This window comes from Eublepharis macularius, chromosome 12, assembly GCF_028583425.1.
Source record: "Eublepharis macularius isolate TG4126 chromosome 12, MPM_Emac_v1.0, whole genome shotgun sequence".
Lineage (NCBI taxonomy): Eukaryota > Metazoa > Chordata > Lepidosauria > Squamata > Eublepharidae > Eublepharis > Eublepharis macularius.
The window spans coordinates 51,237,752-51,258,465 of NC_072801.1; the positions used below are offsets into that span (position 1 = coordinate 51,237,752).

The 20,714-nt window shown below is 40.1% G+C and overlaps 1 protein-coding gene across 1 annotated transcript; it reads left to right on the forward strand.

The window, feature by feature from the left end:
• The first annotated feature begins 4,111 nt into the window (after window positions 1–4,111).
• LOC129339246 (vomeronasal type-2 receptor 26-like) lies at window positions 4,112–20,336 on the forward strand. The gene is made up of 5 exons (XM_054993838.1): window positions 4,112–4,402; window positions 9,397–10,242; window positions 11,395–11,622; window positions 18,061–18,187; window positions 19,435–20,336. Exons 1-5 carry the CDS (start codon window positions 4,112–4,114, stop codon window positions 20,334–20,336), a joined length of 2,394 nt encoding a protein of 797 aa, XP_054849813.1.
• The last annotated feature ends 378 nt before the right edge of the window (window positions 20,337–20,714 follow it).

Here is a 20,714-nt window from a genome sequence, read left to right on the forward strand (position 1 = left end):
TAGATAATGCCCAGCATAAATTGAACAGAGATCTGGGGTTGGAAATATCTATGGAGTAACTTTTCCACATTGTATTTATTGATGCAAGAATCTTTACAGCATCCAGTATCAATGGTACTTGACACTTTATAAAATGGGTCTTATTTTTAGACGTTTACTGCTAATATCAGAATTTAGGACTAGACTTGGATAAACTAAATGGAACTATTTACATGGGCTGATCTTAACCTGTCCTTTGTTTAATTTAGAAGATCATACTATGAATGTATTTTTCCTCTCTATTGTTTTATCTATCCTCTGTAGCAATAAAAATCACTGTATTGGAATAAAATGGTCTCTTGTTCATTTCCCTCAATATTTGTACACTCCAAATGTAAGAGCCAGTTTGGTGTAGTGGTTAAGAGTGCTGGACTCTAATCTGGAGAACCAGGTTTGATTCCTCACACCTCCACTTGAAGCCAGCTGGGTGATCTTGGGCTAGTCACAGTTCTCTGGAGCTCTCTCAGCCTCACCTACCTCACAGGGTGTTTTGTTGTGGGGATAATAGTAACATACTTTGTAAACCGCTCTGAGTGGGTGTTAAGTCATCCTGAAGGGTGGTATATAAATTGAATGTTGTTGTTGTTGTTGTTGTTGTTATTATTATTACTACACACAAACTTAAAAGAGCCTGCAATCTGTTTCGTAAGGTACACAAAATGATATTTCTCCTTGTTTCCTGGGCAACACAATGCCAGCCCTGAGTCTGAGGTCACCTCTGCACTTTTGAACCATAACAGTGCGTATTGTATTTTAGGTGAGATGTTGCATACCTTTTCCAGCTGTGTCACTGCACCCAAAAAAACAGTTATGGAAAAGTAATTATCACCCCTGCAATTACTGAAATAACTGTGATTCTTCCTCTTCAAAAATTACTGTGAGCATCTGCAAAATCAGACTCTTCTTTAAAACAGTATTTATCAGTATAGCCACAAAAGCCTATATAATCAAGCCATTTCTAAAGCAAAGTGGAGAGAAGCAAACAGTAGGGAGGATGCTATTTGCCTCTGGAGGAACTGGTAATATCCCTCCAGTTTGTGTTTAGGAGAATCTTGGTTCACTTGTTGACTTCCAATATCTTGACTTGCATCCCAATTAAATGAAAAGGTCAGGAGAACTTAGAAGGGACACATGACCCTTTACTTAACTGCTTTCAATATTAGGCAAATATATTCATTTGCCAAAGTCAGCAAGAGATGATTTCCAAAAGTTCAGTTTGGAAACAGAAGTCTAGCTAGAACTTACAGCAGGGATGAAATTCTGTCTGATAATCAAACTGAGGATTTTAGCTCTAGGTGAATAAGATATTTGTCTGGATCCCAGAATGAATATGCAGCTCATTATCTTCCTGCTTCTACCACACTATGCCTCTCCCAGAAATCAAACAGCAAGCAATGATGTAAAAAATCGACTCATTGCTTTCCCTGAGTATTATGGGATGGGAAGCCCTGTCATCGGTGGTGGTTTCTCTCTGCACATCGCTGGTTCTGCACCTCAAACTTTTGAGAAACCTTCTGATGTTGATATTCTTAAAAAATGGTAAATATAATTTTATTAGTTATACAATGTGATCTAAAATTTGCCTTTGATTATGTTAGTGTAAATTCATAGAATTTTGCTGAAATACAACACTCCATTCCTATTAGCATTGATATTTCTGTTTGCTTACAAAATTATGCAATTTTAGGTCTTCATAACCCATCTACCAGATCAACTTTTTTTAAAAAAAAATCATCTGTAGCTTTACATACAGTTCCTGAAACTCATTTATATTTATTCTAGAAGCCTACTTTCCCAAACAAAATATATGGGTTGGATTTAACCCAGCATTTCTGCATCATTTTGCCCAAGATCACTTTCATCACCCATCACAGATGATTTTTTCCCGCATTGATTCCCCAATTTCTAGAACCGTCTTGTTAATGATGAAAAAGGGCACCTTCCTACATTCACAACCAGAAAAGTGGTTGATGATAAACTCTCATCTCATATTCTCATTAGAGATTAATTATTAACTCAAAATCACACAAGTGGGTGAGTGGTACTATCATTTTATGAACAAATTCTGAAAGCAACATGGCAGGCTGAAATAACATCCAGTGTAGAGTTTGACCATTTCCTACCCTTCTTTGCAGGTGTTTCCCAGAAGAAAAAAATAGTTCTGGAAACAGTTATGACCAAATCTTGGTCATAATTTTCTCAATAACTGAGTAGTTAAAAATGAAACATGGAATTTTAGAATTGGAAATAAAAAATTATGGATTTCATACCTGTGTATGGTTTTTTTAATTATAATATTTTTATTGTTTTTCAACACATATATATACAAACAAGAGACAGTTATCATTTTACTTGTAGATATCTATTACCTATTTCTTTATCTCTTATATTCCATCTTATTACATCTTTAATTGTGAGTTCTATTATGTCATTATACGGTTAATCTTAGTATCATATTTATGTTTACTGATTATAGTAATTTGTCATCCATTTGTAGAAGGGATCTCATGGTACATAGAAGTCTTCTTCCATTTGCCCTTTCATTAACAATGTTAATTTATCCATTTCCTCCGTCTCCACTACCTTTGTTATTAATTCTTCTCGCTGGGAGATTCTTTGTTGTTTCCGATAGGTTGCTAATAAGATTCTAGCCGCTGTTACTATATGGATTACTAAGTGTTTCTGCTCTCTCTTTATTGTATATCTGACATACAGTTTAATAGAAAAATTTCTGGTTTCAAAGAAATTGTTATCTGTAAGATATTTTGCAGTAACTTATGTACCATTATCCAATATCTATGCATTTCTTTGCAGAACCATCACATGTGGAAAAATGTCCCTATACCTTCTTTACATTTCCAACACTTATTTGACATATTTTTAAACATTTTAACCAGTCTAACTGGCATTAGATACCATCTATGGAACATCTTATATAAGTTATCTTTAAACACAGCAGATTTAGTTATTTTAACATTTACTTTCCATATCTTATTCCACTGTACTTGGTCAATATCATTACCTAAGTGCTGTATTTGTAGTATTTTACATTTCTCCACCCCATCATTTTCTTTCATTTCCATTAGGAAGATATGCATTTTTATATCAACTTTTCATCTGAATCACATAACAGTTTTTCAAACTTTTTGTTCTAGATAAAAGCCCCCCATTTTTTAATCTTTATTGTATCTAGATTCAATCTGAACTCTTGACCACCAGTTTAAATTAACATCTTGGTTTTGTAGTTCATCTTTCGTTTTTAGTAGTCCTTTATCATCTAGCAACTCTTTATAGCTAATAATTTTCTTTGCCAAACACACATTTGGCTGGGTGAATGCTTCTAATGGGGAGACCCATTGAGGGTTCTTCTCATATATTTGCAGTGCAATTTTTTCCCATATTGCCACAAGGGATTTCCTTATCAGGTGGTTTTTAAAATATTTATGTCCAACTGTCTTCCCATACCATACAAATGCATGCCATCCCAGCTGTAAATCATGACCTTCAAGGGTTAGTAGTCTTGAATTTTCCAATAAAATCCAATCTCTCATCCACACTAGACCACATGCTTGGTAATATTTTTCCCAATCTGGTAGCACGAAGCCTGCATTTTCTTTCAGTCCTTGGAGTACTTTTAATTTAATTCTTGTTTTTTTTTACCCTGCCAAATAAACTTACTCAAGTTTTTATTTAGTTCTTCAAAATATGATTTGCTGATACATATAGGGATGGTTTGATACAAAAATATTACTTGTGGCAGTATTTATTTTAATAGTTGCAATCCTTCCTAGTAGTGACAGTTGTAGTCCTTTCCATCTGTCCAGATCTCCTTTTATTTCCTGTAATAACTTCACATTGTTATCATTCTTTAGTGAGTTGCATCTTGCTGTCAAATGTTTCCCCAGATATTTACTTTTTTTTCTAGTTGAAATCCTGATACCTGTGCATGTTGACGGATCATCCTGGAAGATTTTCTGGGATACCAGTATACAGTATCACCCTTTCTTCTTAAGTCAGTATGTTTACATTTCAGACAAAGCCTTTGAATTCACAATGCAATTCACACTGTAGGATGCTACCTAAGAATTACCAGCATATCCTGGCCTTTGTGTTTGCTGTTCATGAGATCAACAAGAATCCAAAGCTCTTACCCAACATCACTCTGGGTTTTCGCATCACTGACAACTACTACTTGGGAAGACTGACCTATGCAACGACACTGCAGTTGCTGAGTGAACGAGGGAGATGGGCTCCTAATTACAACTGTGACATGCAAGAAAAACTGTGGGCCATCATTGGGGGACTTGGCTCTGAAACCTCGATTCTGATGTCAAACATCATGGGCATCTACAAGGTACCACAGGTAGGAGTGTTTGAGAGAGGTCTTGTACATCTACAGAAAATCAGAATGGAATTGGTCTTAAAATATGGTTGATGAAGAGGTCTAGCCTAAGAAGAAGATTTTGCACCAAGATCCTTCTCTCTCAGTGATTTTTTTTTTAAAAAAAGAAGAAATCATTCGTTAAACCTCTATTTTTTAAAATAGATTTTATTGTCTGTGGTCAAAGGCCACCACAATCCAAACACTCAAAACTAACAAATGTAAATAAACGAATCATATATACAAGTATCAGTGATTAATCATATATACAAGTATCAATGATTAAAATGATCTAACCAGAAAGTACTGATCAAACAAAAGCATTACTTTCTCTAGTCTGAACTTTTTGGACTGCAGAAGTAAAAAGTGACACTCCATAAGAAAGAAATGGATCAGTGTCTGAGAAGAGAAAAAAACCAGCTTCTCTGAATCTGAGGAAAAGTTTAGACCCATTAAAAGCTCTGCAAGAAATTTAGTCCTTGGCTCTGCATACAGAGAACAAGATAATAAATAGTGTGGTAAATCTTCTAGAACTTGGGCTTCACAAATGCAATAGCAAAGGGCTTGAGGCATTTTAGAGTAGCATCCTGCTAACAGCACTGTTGGCATAGTTTGAAACTGAATTGAGATAAAGGCTATTCTAAGGTTGTGAGGAAGGATGTTAACCAAACAGGAGGCTCTAACGTGATCCTTCTTGAATAGCTAAAATTCTCCTTAAGAAATGGTTTTGGATAGATTCCTGTGCTGTAGTTAAACAATCTTTCCAATCCCTCAAAATTACAACTCACTTTAGTGGTGTGTGGTTTGACCACGAGTGCAGAACTGCCAGAAAAGAGTTAGCATATTATACCTGACAGATCCACCACTATAAGAAAGGAATATCTCTAAATCATCTTATCTCATTAAGATCACCCTACAAAAAGATAGAGACAGAAGAAGTCTGAGCATGCTAAATTATTGTGGCAAGAATGAGGACTGGCAGTTCAAGAATAGACAGAGGCATGGTTCTGGGAATTAGTTTTCTTTGGAATAGGTAGACTGCCTCCTCAGCTGGAGGCTTGAATTGCAGTGAAAGATTGGCATGTACATGTCAACCAAGTATTCAGGGCTTCCTCTATTCTCCAGAATGAGGTACCAAAGTACAAACATCCACTTGACCTTTCTACCCTGCCACAATGGTCTTCTGTCACTGAGCCTGAAATCCGAGGACTTATCTCATCACTTGCCTCTGTTAAGTCCCCAGGTGAGGACTTGCTTCCTCCCCAATTGTTTAGGTCCTTTCCTGACTGATGGGCACCCATCTTAGTTAAGTTATTCACCCAGGTAAACTCAACAGGTGTTTTCCCCCCAGAGTGGAAGCTGAGCATAGTAGTCCCTTTGTTTAAAAGGGGGAGCGAAGCAGATCCCTAGAACTATTGTCCAGTAAGCTTACTAGACATAGCTGCCAAATTGTATTAAATCTAGGTATTAATTCCTATGAACAGCAACCACTAGGGGTTCATGTAGGCAGATCTCAAATGGAACCCAGCCAGCTTTTCATTCAGTCTTGCCATATTACATCCCTCATATTACATGGCTTCTGTCCATGAAGACCATGTATCTCTAGCATAGTATTTTGGCATACTCAAAGGGACTCAACTCATACTCCCTTTTCACTAGCAGAAAAGCTAGATGCATTCTACCCAATTCTGCCTCCCCCAGCAGTCTCTTGAAAAGCATTATTGAGGCTCTATAGACCATCATATGCAAGATACTTATAGTATGGGATGGAGGGTGCAGTGAAAGGAGGGAAAGAGAAATCATCTCCTTGCCACTACTGTATGGAGATCAAGATTGAATTTTCTGCTAGCAGAAGAGGGATCAATTTTAGCCAGTTCCCCCATCCTCGTCATCACTTAATATTTGTCACAGTATTTTGCCCATAAAAGACTATCAGAAATTAACACTAGCAATGTAGGGGAAAGATATGCAGAGTATTTTCACCCCTTTGAGTGCTTTGCCATGCAGTTCATAAAGAAAACTGCAAATTCATAACAGGATTATGATATTGTAAATAACACTGTAAATAAATACATAAATAAAACAGTTGTTATTGTTGTTTATTGTTACAAAAAAACCTAAATAAATTACTATTGAAAAATAAATAAATAAATGTATGTACTATTGCACTTCAAAGATTGCACTATTGCATTGATTTGATATTACAAACAACTGGAAATACAACTGAGTATTAGACCCAATGGTATTGAATGGAGGGGTTACAATTTGCTTAGAATGTTAGAATTCTAGGATACTCATGGCCCCTGTCTTGATATTTGAGAAACAGGTTGATGGGATGATCAAGAGTTCCTATGATCAGCTGAATCTGGTTGGCCAACTCTCTCCTTACATTGACGCAGATGATCAGAACATGGTAATCTCACGTAACCTCAGAATTTTTACATGTAACAATACTGTATGCAGTACTGTAATACACTGTATACAGTACAGTAATATAATACTGTATACAGTACTGTAATGCACTCTACATTGGACTGTTCTTAAAGACAAACTGTAAATTGCAGCTGGTTCAGAATGTGGCAGCCATTTTATTTATTCATCCATCCATTCATTCATTTGTAGTCTGCCTTTCTCACTGAGATTCAAGGTGAATTACATAGTGTGAAATTAGTACATTCAATATGAAAGACATTTCAATAAACAATACCATAGGATATATAAATGCAAATGTACAAAGTCATAACATCAGCAAAAATCCAATACAGAATTGAAAAAATGTTGAAAAAGAGCAAAAACAATTCTAAGATAGATACATTAAACAACACAGAACTGCCCAGTAGGATGTACAGGGAGGCACATGCAGGAGACTCTGGTCAGATGACCAAAGTTGCCGAGGAGGTACATAGGGAGACAGATGGTCCCATAGGTATGCTGGATCAAGCCCGTGAAGAGCTTTGTATGTGATAACCAGTACTGTTCTTCAAGAAAGAGAAGAAAGATGATCCTGCAAACTAAATACCAATTAGCCTGCTCAGCTCCATCAGTAAACTCTGTGCTAACCATCTACTGGAGAAACTTAAGAACGATGAATCAAGGAAATATAAGGGCAGAAGAGCAGGCAAGCTTTAGGGCATGAAGAGCTACACTAGGCCACTGCCTAATTATGCAGCATTTAATTGAAAATATATATTATAAAGAGCCCAGTATCATTATATGCTACTTTTATAGACTTGAAAATAGCCTTTGATTCCACCTCCATTCCATCTCCATAAATTGTGGGAAAAGCTTGAGGCAATGTCCATTGATTGAAGGCTCCTTTATTTAATCCATGCCTTATACTCTAACACTTCCCTTAAGATTCGATATAACAGGAATGAGTATCTGTTGAACCCTGTTAGAACATCAAAGGGAGTGAAACAAGGATGTTTGCTAGTCCCATTATTATTTACATTCCTTGTCAACACACACACACACACACACACACACACACACACACACACACACACACACACACACACACACACACACACACACACACACATATATATATATATATATATATATATATATATATATATATATATATATATATATATATAATATTTTTAAAGTTAAAATATATATATTTTGAGCCCTGTGTTTATGCTGGTCTATGACCATAATAAAGAATGATGGATGGATGGATGAATGGATGGATGGATGGATAGCCAATACCTTAAATTGAGACTGGTAACTGATAGACAGACAATGGAGGGACTGCAGAATGAGGGTAATATTTATGCTTCTGCTCGCTCTTGATAATAACTGAGCTCCAGCATTCTGCAGCAACTGTAGTCTCCAAGTTGACTTAGATGGGAGACCTATGTATAGTGCATTTCAATAGTCAAGTCTTGATGTTAAGATAGCATGGAACCAGGTGACCAGATTGACCATGTCAATGTATGAAACTATCTTCCAGGCTAGAGTGAGGATGTAGAAAGCATATTTTGCAGTTGCCTTAACTTGATTTTCTAATAGTAGAGCCAGATCCAGTATAACCTCTAGAGTCTGCAAGAATCAGATGAACTCCATCGAAAATGGAGAGTGCAACGTCCTTCAAGATCTCTGCCTTTCCAATGAGTATCACTTCCGTCTTGTCTGGGTTCAATGTCAATTTGTTCATTTTCAGCCATGTGACCACAGCTGTCAGGAAGTGACCCAATATTTCTACTGCATCCTGTGGTGATTTGGATAGTGAGATAGAGTTGGGGGTCATCCACATATTGGCTGCTTCCACACACATTGGATAATGCACTTTCAATGCTCTTTAGTGATCATTTGGAACTGGGTTTTCATGTGTGAAACACAAACTCCACTTCTAAAGGATAACTAAAGTGCATTATTCAACATGTGTGGAAACGGCCATTGATTGCACCTCACTCCATAACACCCAATAAGTTCTACTTAAAGCTCTACATTGAAGTTGAATAATGTGTGAGATGAGATTGCAACCTATGGAACCCCACAAGATAATTCCCATTCTGGAGACAGCTGATCTCCAGTGGCAACCCTTTGAGTCAATTCCACAAGAAATTATTTAAACCAGTCCACAGCACATCCTTTGATGCCCACTTCTGTCTCCAATGTCTCAACAGGATGGCATGGTCTGTCAGCTGCATATAGATTGAGGAGAAGGTATGGCCTTTGTTGTTGTTACCACCTTGTCAGAAACACATATTGCAGTTAAAAGAGCTGCTTATCATGGCTTTCATGGCAAGGAACCATACCTAAAGGACAAAGAAGGTCTTCCTCACAATAGGTAGCCTGACTGGCATGGATCAGGACAAAAGCTTCTTCTGTGTTTTGATTAATTTTTGGCATGTCCTGACAGAGAGATGTGGGAAGCCTGGCTTGGTTTTCCTGGACTGAGTTCGTGCTACTGAATAGGATTTCTGATAAGGTTCTCAAACTGATACTTCATATATCTTTCATTTCAGCTCAGTTATGGTTCATTTGATCCAGCTCTTAGTGACAAAACTCAGTTCCCTTTCTTCTATCGGATGGTCCCAAATGAAGACTCACAATATAAAGGAATAATCCAGCTTCTCCTGCATTTCAAGTGGAAGTGGATTGGTCTAGTTGCTCCATATGATGACGGAGGAGAAACATTTCTGCGGATTCTGAGGGTACTGCTCACGGAACACGGCATTTGTGCAGCGTTTACTCAATGGATTTCTGTAGAATTCATAAGCACTGCAAAAAGTATTTTTATGCAGATGAATAAAATAGAGACTTCTTTCTCAGAAAACAAAGTCAAGGTAATTGTTGTAAACGGGGACATACGAACCATAATTATATTGTCAGTATGGATAGATTACCAAGGTGCAAAAGGGAGACTTAGTGGGAAAGTTTGGGTCATGACCGCTCAGTGGGATTTTACAGCAGTGAATTCTCGGGGTGTCTGGTTTCTAAGACCCTTTCATGGTGCTTTAGCTTTCTCAATTCACACAAATGAAGTGCCTGGATTCCAGAATTTTCTACAGACTCTGGATCCTCAGCAACCCAATGGTGACATCTTTCTTCAGGATTTTTACAAATATGCCATTGAAAAACTTCATTATTCAGGTCTGGAGTTCTTAGATGGAAAGATCACTTGGACAAAGCTGATGGACCTGCTTCCAGGAGCAGTATTTGAAGCTAGCATGACAGGCCAAAGCTATAGTACTTACAATGCGGTGCATGCTGTGGCTCGTGCTTTAAATGATATGTACTCATCCAAGCGTACTCAAAGAAAGATGGGGAAAACAGAGCTATGGAAGCTGCAGAATATGCCACAATGGCAGGTATTCTCCAGTAGGACACAACTGTTTTTAAAAGATGGCCTATGGTTATAATCTATTATTCCCCAGCAGAAATTTCTATCAAATGAATACTGAACAAAGCTTCAAAGCTCACTTTTATTTATTTTATTTATTTAAAACGTTTCTATGCCACCTTTCCACTGAAACAGGGTCCCCAGGGTGGCAACCATCAAATATTAGAACATTAAAAACACTAAAGTATATATAGAATAATTCAGTAAAAATGCCAACAGATATAACAAACAAAAAAAAAACAGGGAAGGGATCAGTATCAGTTGTTGGGAGTTTGCCAAGCAGAACAAAAATGACTTTGCCCACTGGTAAAAAACAAGAGAGCTAACCTCCGAAATGTATTGAGTTGTTTCCCATTGTCCTTATTTTACATATGCCATATAAAAAAAGTAAATCCCTTAAATATCAGAAGAATTTCACCAAGATCAATCTCCCTGTGCTGTGGACTTTTAGGGATGCTAAAATCATATCCCATCTCCAACCCCCCAAATGCATGCATTTACTCTTCAGTATATACATTCATGCATATGGTAAGATCAGATGCTGGTATTCACTCTGAAAGTTGCTTCCCAACAATCACATGCTTTCTGCTATTGTTTCATTTTTCAAAAAAGCAAGATGTTCCAGATGTAGAAATATGGCATCATGCCTCTTTCTGTTCTTAAGAAAAATTCCTAGTATCACTCTCTGTTATGTTCCATCCTGTAAAATTTCTCCATATTAATACTTAGTGCATTCAAAATCAGAATCACACTATGTTTATGTCTATATTCCCTTTATATTTATATTTGCTGCTCAGAGGTCAGGAAACATGCATGACAATACATTACTGCTTCCTCTTGTCCCACAGCGTATTAAGGAATTTACATGATGAGTGATGTTTGCTGCCATATCACATTAGAAGGAGCTGGATCCCAGTTTTAAAATCAATCTCAGCCATGTACCCTCCTATCTATAGCCCCTGTCCCACATGGCTTTTGTCCATGAAATCTCTCCAGCAAAGTCTTTTTGGCTACTTCCTTTGTCACCAGTACAAAAGCTGGTTGAGGCCAACCCATTGATTAATACATTAGCGGCAAGAACTGTAATCTGACAAATTCTGGCACCTTCTTTTTAATCCAGCTTCATCATCTTCTGAGAACCATCAGGTTTAACAACAGTGCAGGGGATGAAGTCTCCTTCAATGAAAACCAAGACTGGGTGGCTGGATATGATATTGTGAATTGCATCGTATTCCCCAATGAGTCCTTTACTCGAGTAAAAGTGGGAAGGATGGACCCCCAGGCTTGGATGGGGCAGGTGTTCTCAATTAAAGATGATATGATCACATGGAACAACTGGTTCAATAAGGTAGGCTGTTTATGATTCTGGGTTGTATCCTACTAGCATTTCTATTTAATCTCACCTGATTCCTTTTTTCCATCAGCCCCATTCTGTGTGGCTTGTTGTCCAAATGAATTCTGAAATTCCCAGCTTAGTCATTTCTTGGTGAAAAGAAGCCTCTCCTATTGCATTGTTTGAACATGAAATCTGCACAGTATTTATTTACTTATTTATTTAAATGTATAACCTGCTCTCCCCACAAGCAGGCTCAGAGTGGGTAATATCAATCAATAAAAATCACATTAAAATACATTAAATACATTAGCCACATTAAAACATAAGAATCAGTGCAAGAAGGCAGCAGCTCTTCACAGCAACCCATATGCCAAACCTGACCTAATACATCCTATGGGATGAGTGATAGCATACACATTAGGTGAGTCAGCAGTCAAATGGGAGGAGGGGGCTGCATCCCCCACTTGACAGGAGACCAAAAAAGGGAGCGCACCCCAGTAGTTGTACTTACATGTCTGTATCATGTTGATTTATTGTGATATCTTGCTGGCAATGTAATGACGTTGCTGGCAACACACTGATATTTCCAGTCTCAGCCAGAAGTGCCATCAGCATGTTTCCAGTAATGCTCTGTCATTAGCCTCCCCATTTCCTCTATATTTCCCCCCACTGCCCATCGGAGTGATGGTAGAAATGGTCCACTGCGGGTGGTAGTCATTCCCCACCCCCCACTCCCTGGATTGGCATATGGTAACCTTAGTGTAATGGTCAGTGGGTTTTTCTTATAAGATTGAGTTTGTGTACAATGGGGTCCAGGAATGGACCTGTTTTACAGACTCATCCAGGCTCAGTTTGATGGGGAAGTAAAAGCTGTTTGGAATCTCCCAAGATTGATAAATTGATAAAAATGTCATCTATAAGCAGTCTCATATTTCTAACTCGGATTTTTTTTTTTTAATACTGGGTATAAAAAAGCAAAATCCCTTTTGAAAGAACCAGATATAATCCAAATACTAGTCAATTACTCATTAAAGCTACTCAAAAAACGAAACGTTTATGGCATCGAGGTTCATCCATTCATTGATTCAGTTTCTTCCTCCAATTCTTCTTTTAGTACCTCAGCCCAAAAAGAGGATATAATCTAACATATTTTATATAGCAATATAATAACAGAATGATTTGGCCAAGTCTTGTCGATCAGAACAATCAAATGGGGTGGTTACATCAGCATTTGTAGACTTCCTGAGAAGTTGAGGTAGAGCATAGCCTGCTCTTTATGTCCTTTTCAAGATATCCCCCTTTTAGTACCATGGTCTCACTGACAAAGAAACGACAGGAAAATAAAAACAAAGTTTTCAAGACCATTGAATATTCCCATCAAATATTATTATTTGACCATCTGAAGCACTCAGGGTCTCTTTGCTGAAGGTTTACCAGAAGGGATCATGAAATGATCACCTTAGCTACACCTCTGAAGATGCCAGCCACAGCTGCTGGCGAAACGTCAGGAACTACAATGCCAAGACCACGGCAATACAGCCCGGAAAACCCACAACAACCATTAGTGAGAAATGTTAGTAAATAACATGTCAATCTCCATCAAACTATACCATTTTCCTGAATAGTAATCTGACCCATTGTTCCATGGCCTTTTCAAGAACACTGGGCAATTAACCATGAATGGCCAGCCAGCCACGTCACATTAGTTCATCAGTTTGAATCATTCAACCACAGAGTCATTTTGTGAGATGAATACAAAACAAACTGTCCACCTGAAATTCATTCAAAGCATTTAAAGACAAGAAGTGTCGTCATACAAAGAGTAGAGAGAGACCCAGTTTGGTGTAGTAGTTAAGAGTGTCAGGAACCTAATCTGAAGTGGGTTTGATCTCCCACTCTTCTGCTTGAAGCTAGCTGGTTGACCTTGGGTCACTCATACTTTCTTGGACATCTCTCAGCCTCACCCACTTCACAAGGTAATTGTTATGAGGATAATAATAAACTTTGTGAAACACTCTGTAGGTGTTAAGGGCAGTATATAAATCAAAATCAGTTGTTGTAATTATTATATTCTGTTTTCAGGTGGACTATATCTGCTACAAACAACTTTAGCTTCTATTTCATATAGCATTGGAAATTATCTGGGCCAAGAAGTTCTGGTTCTGGTCACTATTTGCTGTGCTAGTCTCATCATCATCTTGAAGTGGGTTATCAACTTTGAGACAGAGGTGTGCAATTCGGGTTTCTGATTTGGGATAAATACTCAAATCGGACCCGATTTGTAAAGATTCCGGATTTCTGAATCTGGCCCAGCATTCTGGCACCTATTTGGAAATGTCAAATTAAAGCTTCCCGAAGCAATTCGGGTCACTTCGGAAAGCTTCGGGGGTTTCAAACCCCAGCTGGCTCCAGCTGACCTGTGGAGGAGGATCCCCGCCAACCAGCTGGAGTTTAGTAGGCCCTTTCCCTGTCGCACAAGCAGCAAGGAAAAGGGTCCTTTCGACACTTCAGATGGCCCACAGGGGGAGATCACCCCGTGAGCCAGCTGGCATTTAAAGGGCCCTTTTCCTGCTGCAAAAGTGGCAGGGAAAGGGCTCTTTCAGTGCCTCACATGGCCTGTGGGGGGGGATCCCCTCTGCAAGCTAGCTAGCATTTTAAGGGCCCTTTCCATGCTTCTTGCAGGACAGGGAAAGGGCCCTTTTGGCACCGCAGCTGGCCCATGGGGGAATATCCCCCCGCAGGCTAGCTGGCTTAAGCCTACAGCCCTGCTGTTGTCCTTCGCCAACTGCAGTGGGCAAACAGTGTGCCTGGTAGCAGTCCTGCAGGTTTAAACCTAGCCCTGTTGCTTCACTTCGTCTGCTGCATAAGGGGCCAGGGGATTCCCTGGCCCATTCTGCAGTGGGCAAACCGAGTGCCCGGAAGCGGTCCTTCAGGTTTAAGCCTACAGCCTTGCCACTTCCCTTTGCCCACTGTGGAAGGGGCCAGGGGATTCCCTAGCCTCTTCTGCAGTGGGCCAACTGGAGGGTAGGTTTAAAACTACACTTTTCTAGCTGCTAACAAGATTTAAACTTCCCACCCCCCTGCTTATTTGACCCAATGAGAGGGGAAGGAGGGGGAGGAGGGAACCCCCTCCTTCTTCCAGCCCTGACACTTATTTGACCCAATTGGAGGGGGAAGAGAGGGTTCCCTCCTCTCCCCCTCCCATTGGGTCAAATAAGTGGCAGGGCTGGAAGTTTAAATTCCTTTTTGTTTTTTGTTTTTTGTTTTTTTATATTTTTTTATTTTTTATTAACTACATTAACTAACAATACAAAGGGAAGAAAGGGAACAAGGGGAGGAAGGAAAAAAAACACAACAACTACAACATGCAATGGCTATGCTACACAAAATGTTTTCCCTTCATACTGCCATTATTCAAAAGTTAAAGCTTTATGTTATATTGATGGAGTGGTTGACCTTACTAAATGCAAATTACAATTTAAATTCAAATTAAATTTTTCTTCCCTTCCTGGGTCCCGGACGCAATTCTCTCTGAGCAGCTGCAGCCGCAGTGCTCATTTCCTCCCCCCCCCTCAGACTTCTCCTTTTCGTCTTGCTTGGTGCACTGAAATTCCGGATTTTTATCCTCAAAATCCCTTAGTTGATCTTCTGATAATATCTTGAAAGCTTGATCTTTGTGACTGAACCAGATTCCTTCCGGAAATAACCATTTGTACTTTATTCCACGTTCTCTCAGAAGAGCTGCGAACTTTTTATACTTAAAACGTCTTTTCCGAACTAGAAATGGGACGTCTTTCAATATCTTAACTTTATTACCCAAAAAGTCCAAATCCGCATTGTATGAATTATATAGGATAGTGTCCCGGATCCTCTTAGATGAAAAATCAATGATGATCTCGCGAGGCAACTGGCGCTTCATTGCATATTTTGAAGTAGCCCGACGGACTTCCAAAATGGTGCTTTTTACTTCTTCTTTAGTTGCCCTCGCGGGTGTCGCCAATAGTTCCGAGACCAGACCCCGTAAATCCTCATTTTCCTCCTCTTTCACATTCTAGAGGCGCAAAATTGTCTGTGTTCGTTCCACTTGTAGCCCGATCAGCTGATTCTCCACTAGCTTAAGCTCTTTATTCGTAGCCTTCACGAGTGACGCACTTTCCCGAGCAGACTTCTCTGCCCCCCCCTGCTGCTTCCTTAATGGTTTTCACTTCGCTCTCAATTAAGCCCACCCTTTGATCTGTTTCATTCAGCTTGTCAACAAAGGGTTTTATAGCTTCACCAACCGCCCTCCGCACTACCTCCTCCAGCGACTCTCCCTTCAGGGCAGCCGAAACTGACTTGCCCAGGGCAGGACTTTGTTTTTTTGTTGCCATTTTAGGGGGGGGGGGAACCGCCAACCGGATTCTGAAACTCAGCAAAGGGGAAGAACGAGCCTTCTTAGCTTCAGATCCCACCACTCCTTCGCGTGCGCTTGTAGTAACAGAAGGGATTCGCTTACTTGCAGGCTTTCGCCTAATTCTGCTCTTTGCCGTTTTCCATGGCCCGGCAGCACTCGAGGCGCCGCGCACGTCCGCCGGCCTCCGTAGGGACAAACGGGCAATTAACCCCCCACATTGATTCCGGGGGGCTCTTCCCGCAGCGTCCCGGACCCAGCCTCCCTCACTGGGAGTTTTGGGGGCTAATCTTCGCAGATCAGCCGCCCGGAGAGGGTGCTCGGGCGCTTCCTCTCGAGCCCGCGAAGAGGAGCGTCCGACATGGCTGAGAAACCGAAACCGAAAACAGTTTAAATTCCTTTTTGGTATGCTCTGAATCTTTATGGAGCATACCAAAGTCAGTCAATAACCAATTTCCGAAGCAGCTTGCCACTTCGGAAATCACTTATTTCTGACTGTTTTTCCCGCTTTGGAATTTCCGAGGCAAGAAAACCAATTTTTTTTCTTGCACACCCCTATTTTGTCTTCATTTTTCTGAAGAGTTATGCTTGCCACAGAATGCAGAGGGCACAGCCTTCCATTTTTGCAAATATTTCTATCAAGCTGGTTTTCAAGGGAAAAACAATTTCCCCTTTCTCTTCCCCTCCCATTCAAATTCAGTAACTCTCATGCTTCATTTCTAAACTATTGTTCTGAAGAACCTTTGGTCTGGGTGTGGTTCTTTATCTGCAGAAAGTCTGCAAAGTTCCTACCAGGCTCTGTGACTGTACGAATTCCTTCATGGAAATTGGTCTGGGCTGCTGTCCAGAGTTAGTGAACAGGTACTTTGATCTGAGTATGGAACAAAAGCCATACAGCAGAGTAGTCTCACATACAGGCCCAAACAGAATAAAGGTATACCGGTAACAGAAAGAGATCTGACTTGATTTTATAAATTCTGAATGTACCATGAGTAAGAGCTGTGATGAACTGCTTTTCTCAACTGGAGAAAGGTGAGGTAACATGCTGTCAATCAAAATAAATCAAATCAAAGTTAACTGTTAATACCTACTCTTGGACTGCATTCCCAAATAGTTTGCACCAAACAGATAAATTTCATTTCATCCTGTTTAGTGCCTTTTTCGTTTCATCCTGTTTTAAATGCTCAATATTTACTTATAGAAGCTACCACTGTATCCAGTTCTGGCAAGTTGGCAGCAAGGTTTAGGGATCACAGGTAAATAGATTGTCAAGAAACAAGGTAGGATCCAAGGGTAAGGGCAGGAAGTGATGTTGGAGATTAGGGCCTCCACAAGAGGCAGGCCTTGGAAAGCTGAAGCTTGGCAATCAGACACTGGCCATTTCCCCGTGGTCTAAAAATAGTGTGATACCAGCTGCGGCTTCCTCGTGCAATTTTTGATGCCATCTCTTTACAAAATGAAGGGATGCAGTGACGATGGCGCTTTCGTGGCGTTTGGTAAATGGATGGTGTCAAAAATTGCACTAGGAAGCCGGCAGCCTTCCGTGAATATCGTGCTATTTTCACACCATGGGAAAATAGCCACTAGCTCAGAAAAATAAAATGCAGCTTTAAAGGAGTTGTTGAACCAGGAAAGGTGGGAACTCGGCTTCAGTAGAATACAGGGAACTGGAAGTCCCTCCCTTTTCTGTAATCAGAAATGCTGAAAAAAGCTATGAAGTTGGCTCTTCCTCATGAGAGACTGTGGGAGTTTCCTTCGCCTGGTCCACACTTCAGCTCTGCCCCTCTGACTTCTCCATTCCTGGAGCCTGGAAGTACAGGAGGGGGACAGGTCCACTCAGGAGTTTCCTTGTCTGCTGGATCAGGAGCCTGGTTTTGGAGGAGAGGCATGGAGCTTCCAGAGTTCAAACACCTTTGGGCGTAGTGGAAACCACGGGAAGCGCCTCTTCAGAGGAGACTTCAGAGGAGTCTCATATACAGATGGGCCTAGGGAAAGCCTTGACATGCTGATCTGTAACTCAGGCAGCCAGGACAACGTCTTTCTCTCCTGATTCTGTTCAGACCCAGCCTCCTTCTGTCTGCTCCGAGAGTTGTCTTTCTGGATATAGAAAGAAAGAGAAGGAGGGTGAGCCAGTTTGCTGCTATCAGTGCACCCAGTGTCCAGAAAGGATGGTTTCTAATCAGACAGGTAGGCATTTGAAAGTTTTTCCCAATACCTACAGTAAAGAATCTCTTTTAACTATAAGGCGTATTGTCAAAACACCATAATTACTGTTATATTTTTATTTAAGAATACTGCCTAATTCATTATGGAGGAGAGAAACAGTAAACAAACTTATCATAAGGCAATCATTGAAGAAATCTGTTACAGTCTCTGAAAATCTATACAACAAATTTAACCTATACAGATGCATGCCTCACTGAGTGAGGAGTGGGTCAGTGTGGTAAACTTGTCCACCATGGTCACATGTGCTTTGTGTGCAGATGTTCCCAGCTTCAGTCTCTGACATCACTGGTTAAAGGCACAAATCCTAGGAGATCTGAAATTCTGCCTGAAATTCTGGATGGGTGCTGCCAGTCAGAGAGTGATCTAATACTGACCTTTATAGACCAGTTGTCTAAATCCATATAAGTCAGTTTCATATGAATTGCAAGCAGGTGATAAGATGTCAGGTAATATCAGAGTCACATGACAGGAAAAGGGGAGGCCAGAGTGATGTCCACACCAGCCAGTAGAGGCATGCACTGAAAGAATTTCTCTTTCAGTTTCAAATCCAGAGTTTCTGAATGAAGTACATACAGGTCATGGTTTTTCTGGATGGGGTGTTGCCAGCTTGGATCTAATCATTTCGATTTGCCCCAGTACACCAAATATGACACAAGGCAATAAGGACAGAAAAAAATTATATGGGTTCAATTAGTTTCTTTATTAACTTTTAACTTTAAATTGTTGGTCTCTATCAACAATTTGGTGTAGTGGATAAGAGAGTGGGACTCTAATCTGGGGGACCGGGTTTGATTCCTCACTCCTCCACTTGAAGCCAACTGGGTGACACCTTGGGTCAGTCACAGCTTCTAGCTCTCTCAGCCTGACCCACCACATAGGGTGTTTTGTTGTGGGGATAATAATGACATACTTTGTGAACTGCTCTGAGTGGGTGTTAAGTCATCCTGAAGGTTGGTATATAAATTGAATGTTATTATGTTATCAAACACTTATACCATGAGCTGACTATTTTGAGGACGGGCTGCTCTAGGCCTCGCCCTTGGATGCCCACCTGGCAAGCCCACACTGGTTCCAAACCTGGCTGGTGATTTTCATCTGTCTAGTTTATCATAGCCTGCACAGCCTCCTGTGCCATAAGGGCCCAGCTTCATCTGCCTCAGATGTTTTGAGTGGGATATATAACTGACAGATTCCATTTCTTTTTAAAGATGCAGGTCACTGTGACAAGTGCCCGGATAACAAACATGCCAACCATAATCAAGATAATTGCATTCCCAAAACCATACACTTCCTCTCCATCAATGACACTTTGGGGATTGTTTCAGTTTTCTCCTCCCTTTGCTTATCTTTCATCACAGGTCTGATATTGTTAACATTTGTTAAATATCAGGACACTCCAATCGTCAAAGCCAACAACCGGGATATCACCTACATTCTCCTCTTCTCCCTCCTGCTCTCTTTCCTTTGCTCCTTGCTCTTTATGGGACAGCCCAACAAGGTCACCTGCCTTCTCCGACAAACAACATTTCTGCTTGTCTTCTCTGTTGTGATTTCTTCTGTGTTGGCTAAAACCATCACTGTGATTCTGGCTTTTGAGGCCACAAAACCAGGAAGCCAGATGAGGAAATGGCTGAGGAAGAGAGTCACAAACTCCATTGTGCTCTTCTGTTCCCTTGGTCAACTTGGAATCTGTGCTGTCTGGGTAGCAACAAAGCCTCCCTTCCCTGAATTAGACATGCACTCCCAAATCAGAGAAATCATAGTTCAGTGTCATGAGGGCTCTGTCACCATGTTTTATTTTGCCCTCAGCTACATGGGCTTCTTGGCCATGGTTAGTTTTCTTGTAGCTTTCTTAGCAAGAAACTTGCCGGACAGCTTTAATGAAGCCAAGTTCATTTCCTTCAGCATGTTGGTGTTTTGCAGTGTTTGGGTATGCTTTGTTCCCACTTACCTGAGCACCAAAGGGAAATATATGGTAGCTGTAGAGATCTTTTCCATCTTGGCCTCTGGGGTAGGATTCCTCAGCTGTATCTTTTTCCCTAAATGTTATATTATAATCCTAAAACCTACTCTTAATTCTAAAAAATATGTTATGTCAACACAGAGTTAACTAAAGATAATTTATCTTGTCGCCACTGAATAAACTCGTTGTTGTAGTCTGACAAACATTTTCTTCTTTCCCCTTTGCTGTCTTTGTTCATATTTTCGACTCTGGCACTCCTACCATATGTAAGAGAATCATATGATGCACAGTATAAGATGTTGGAAACACAACCAAGCAGCATCCAAATAATTTATCTTTGTCAAAATGGGAATGGGAAAATCTGCTTATTCTGGAAAGTTTTTTAATACCATTAAAAATATTGGAACACTCCAATCGTCAAAGCCAACAACCAGGATATCACCTACGTTCTCCTCCTCTCCCTCCTGCTCTTTCCTCTGCTCATGCCAAGATGAGTTTCTTGGCTAGCTGACTAATTTTTGTTTC

Bases quoted from the DNA above. Each gene is read 5' to 3' on its own strand.
- LOC129339246 (XM_054993838.1), top strand. From the start codon at position 4,112: ATGCTACCTAAGAATTACCAGCATATCCTGGCCTTTGTGTTTGCTGTT. The intron at 4,403-9,396 runs GTAGGAGTGTTT...CTTTCATTTCAG, and splicing joins GCATCTACAAGGTACCACAG to CTCAGTTATGGTTCATTTGA. The intron at 11,623-18,060 runs GTAGGCTGTTTA...GATTCTGTTCAG, and splicing joins GGAACAACTGGTTCAATAAG to ACCCAGCCTCCTTCTGTCTG.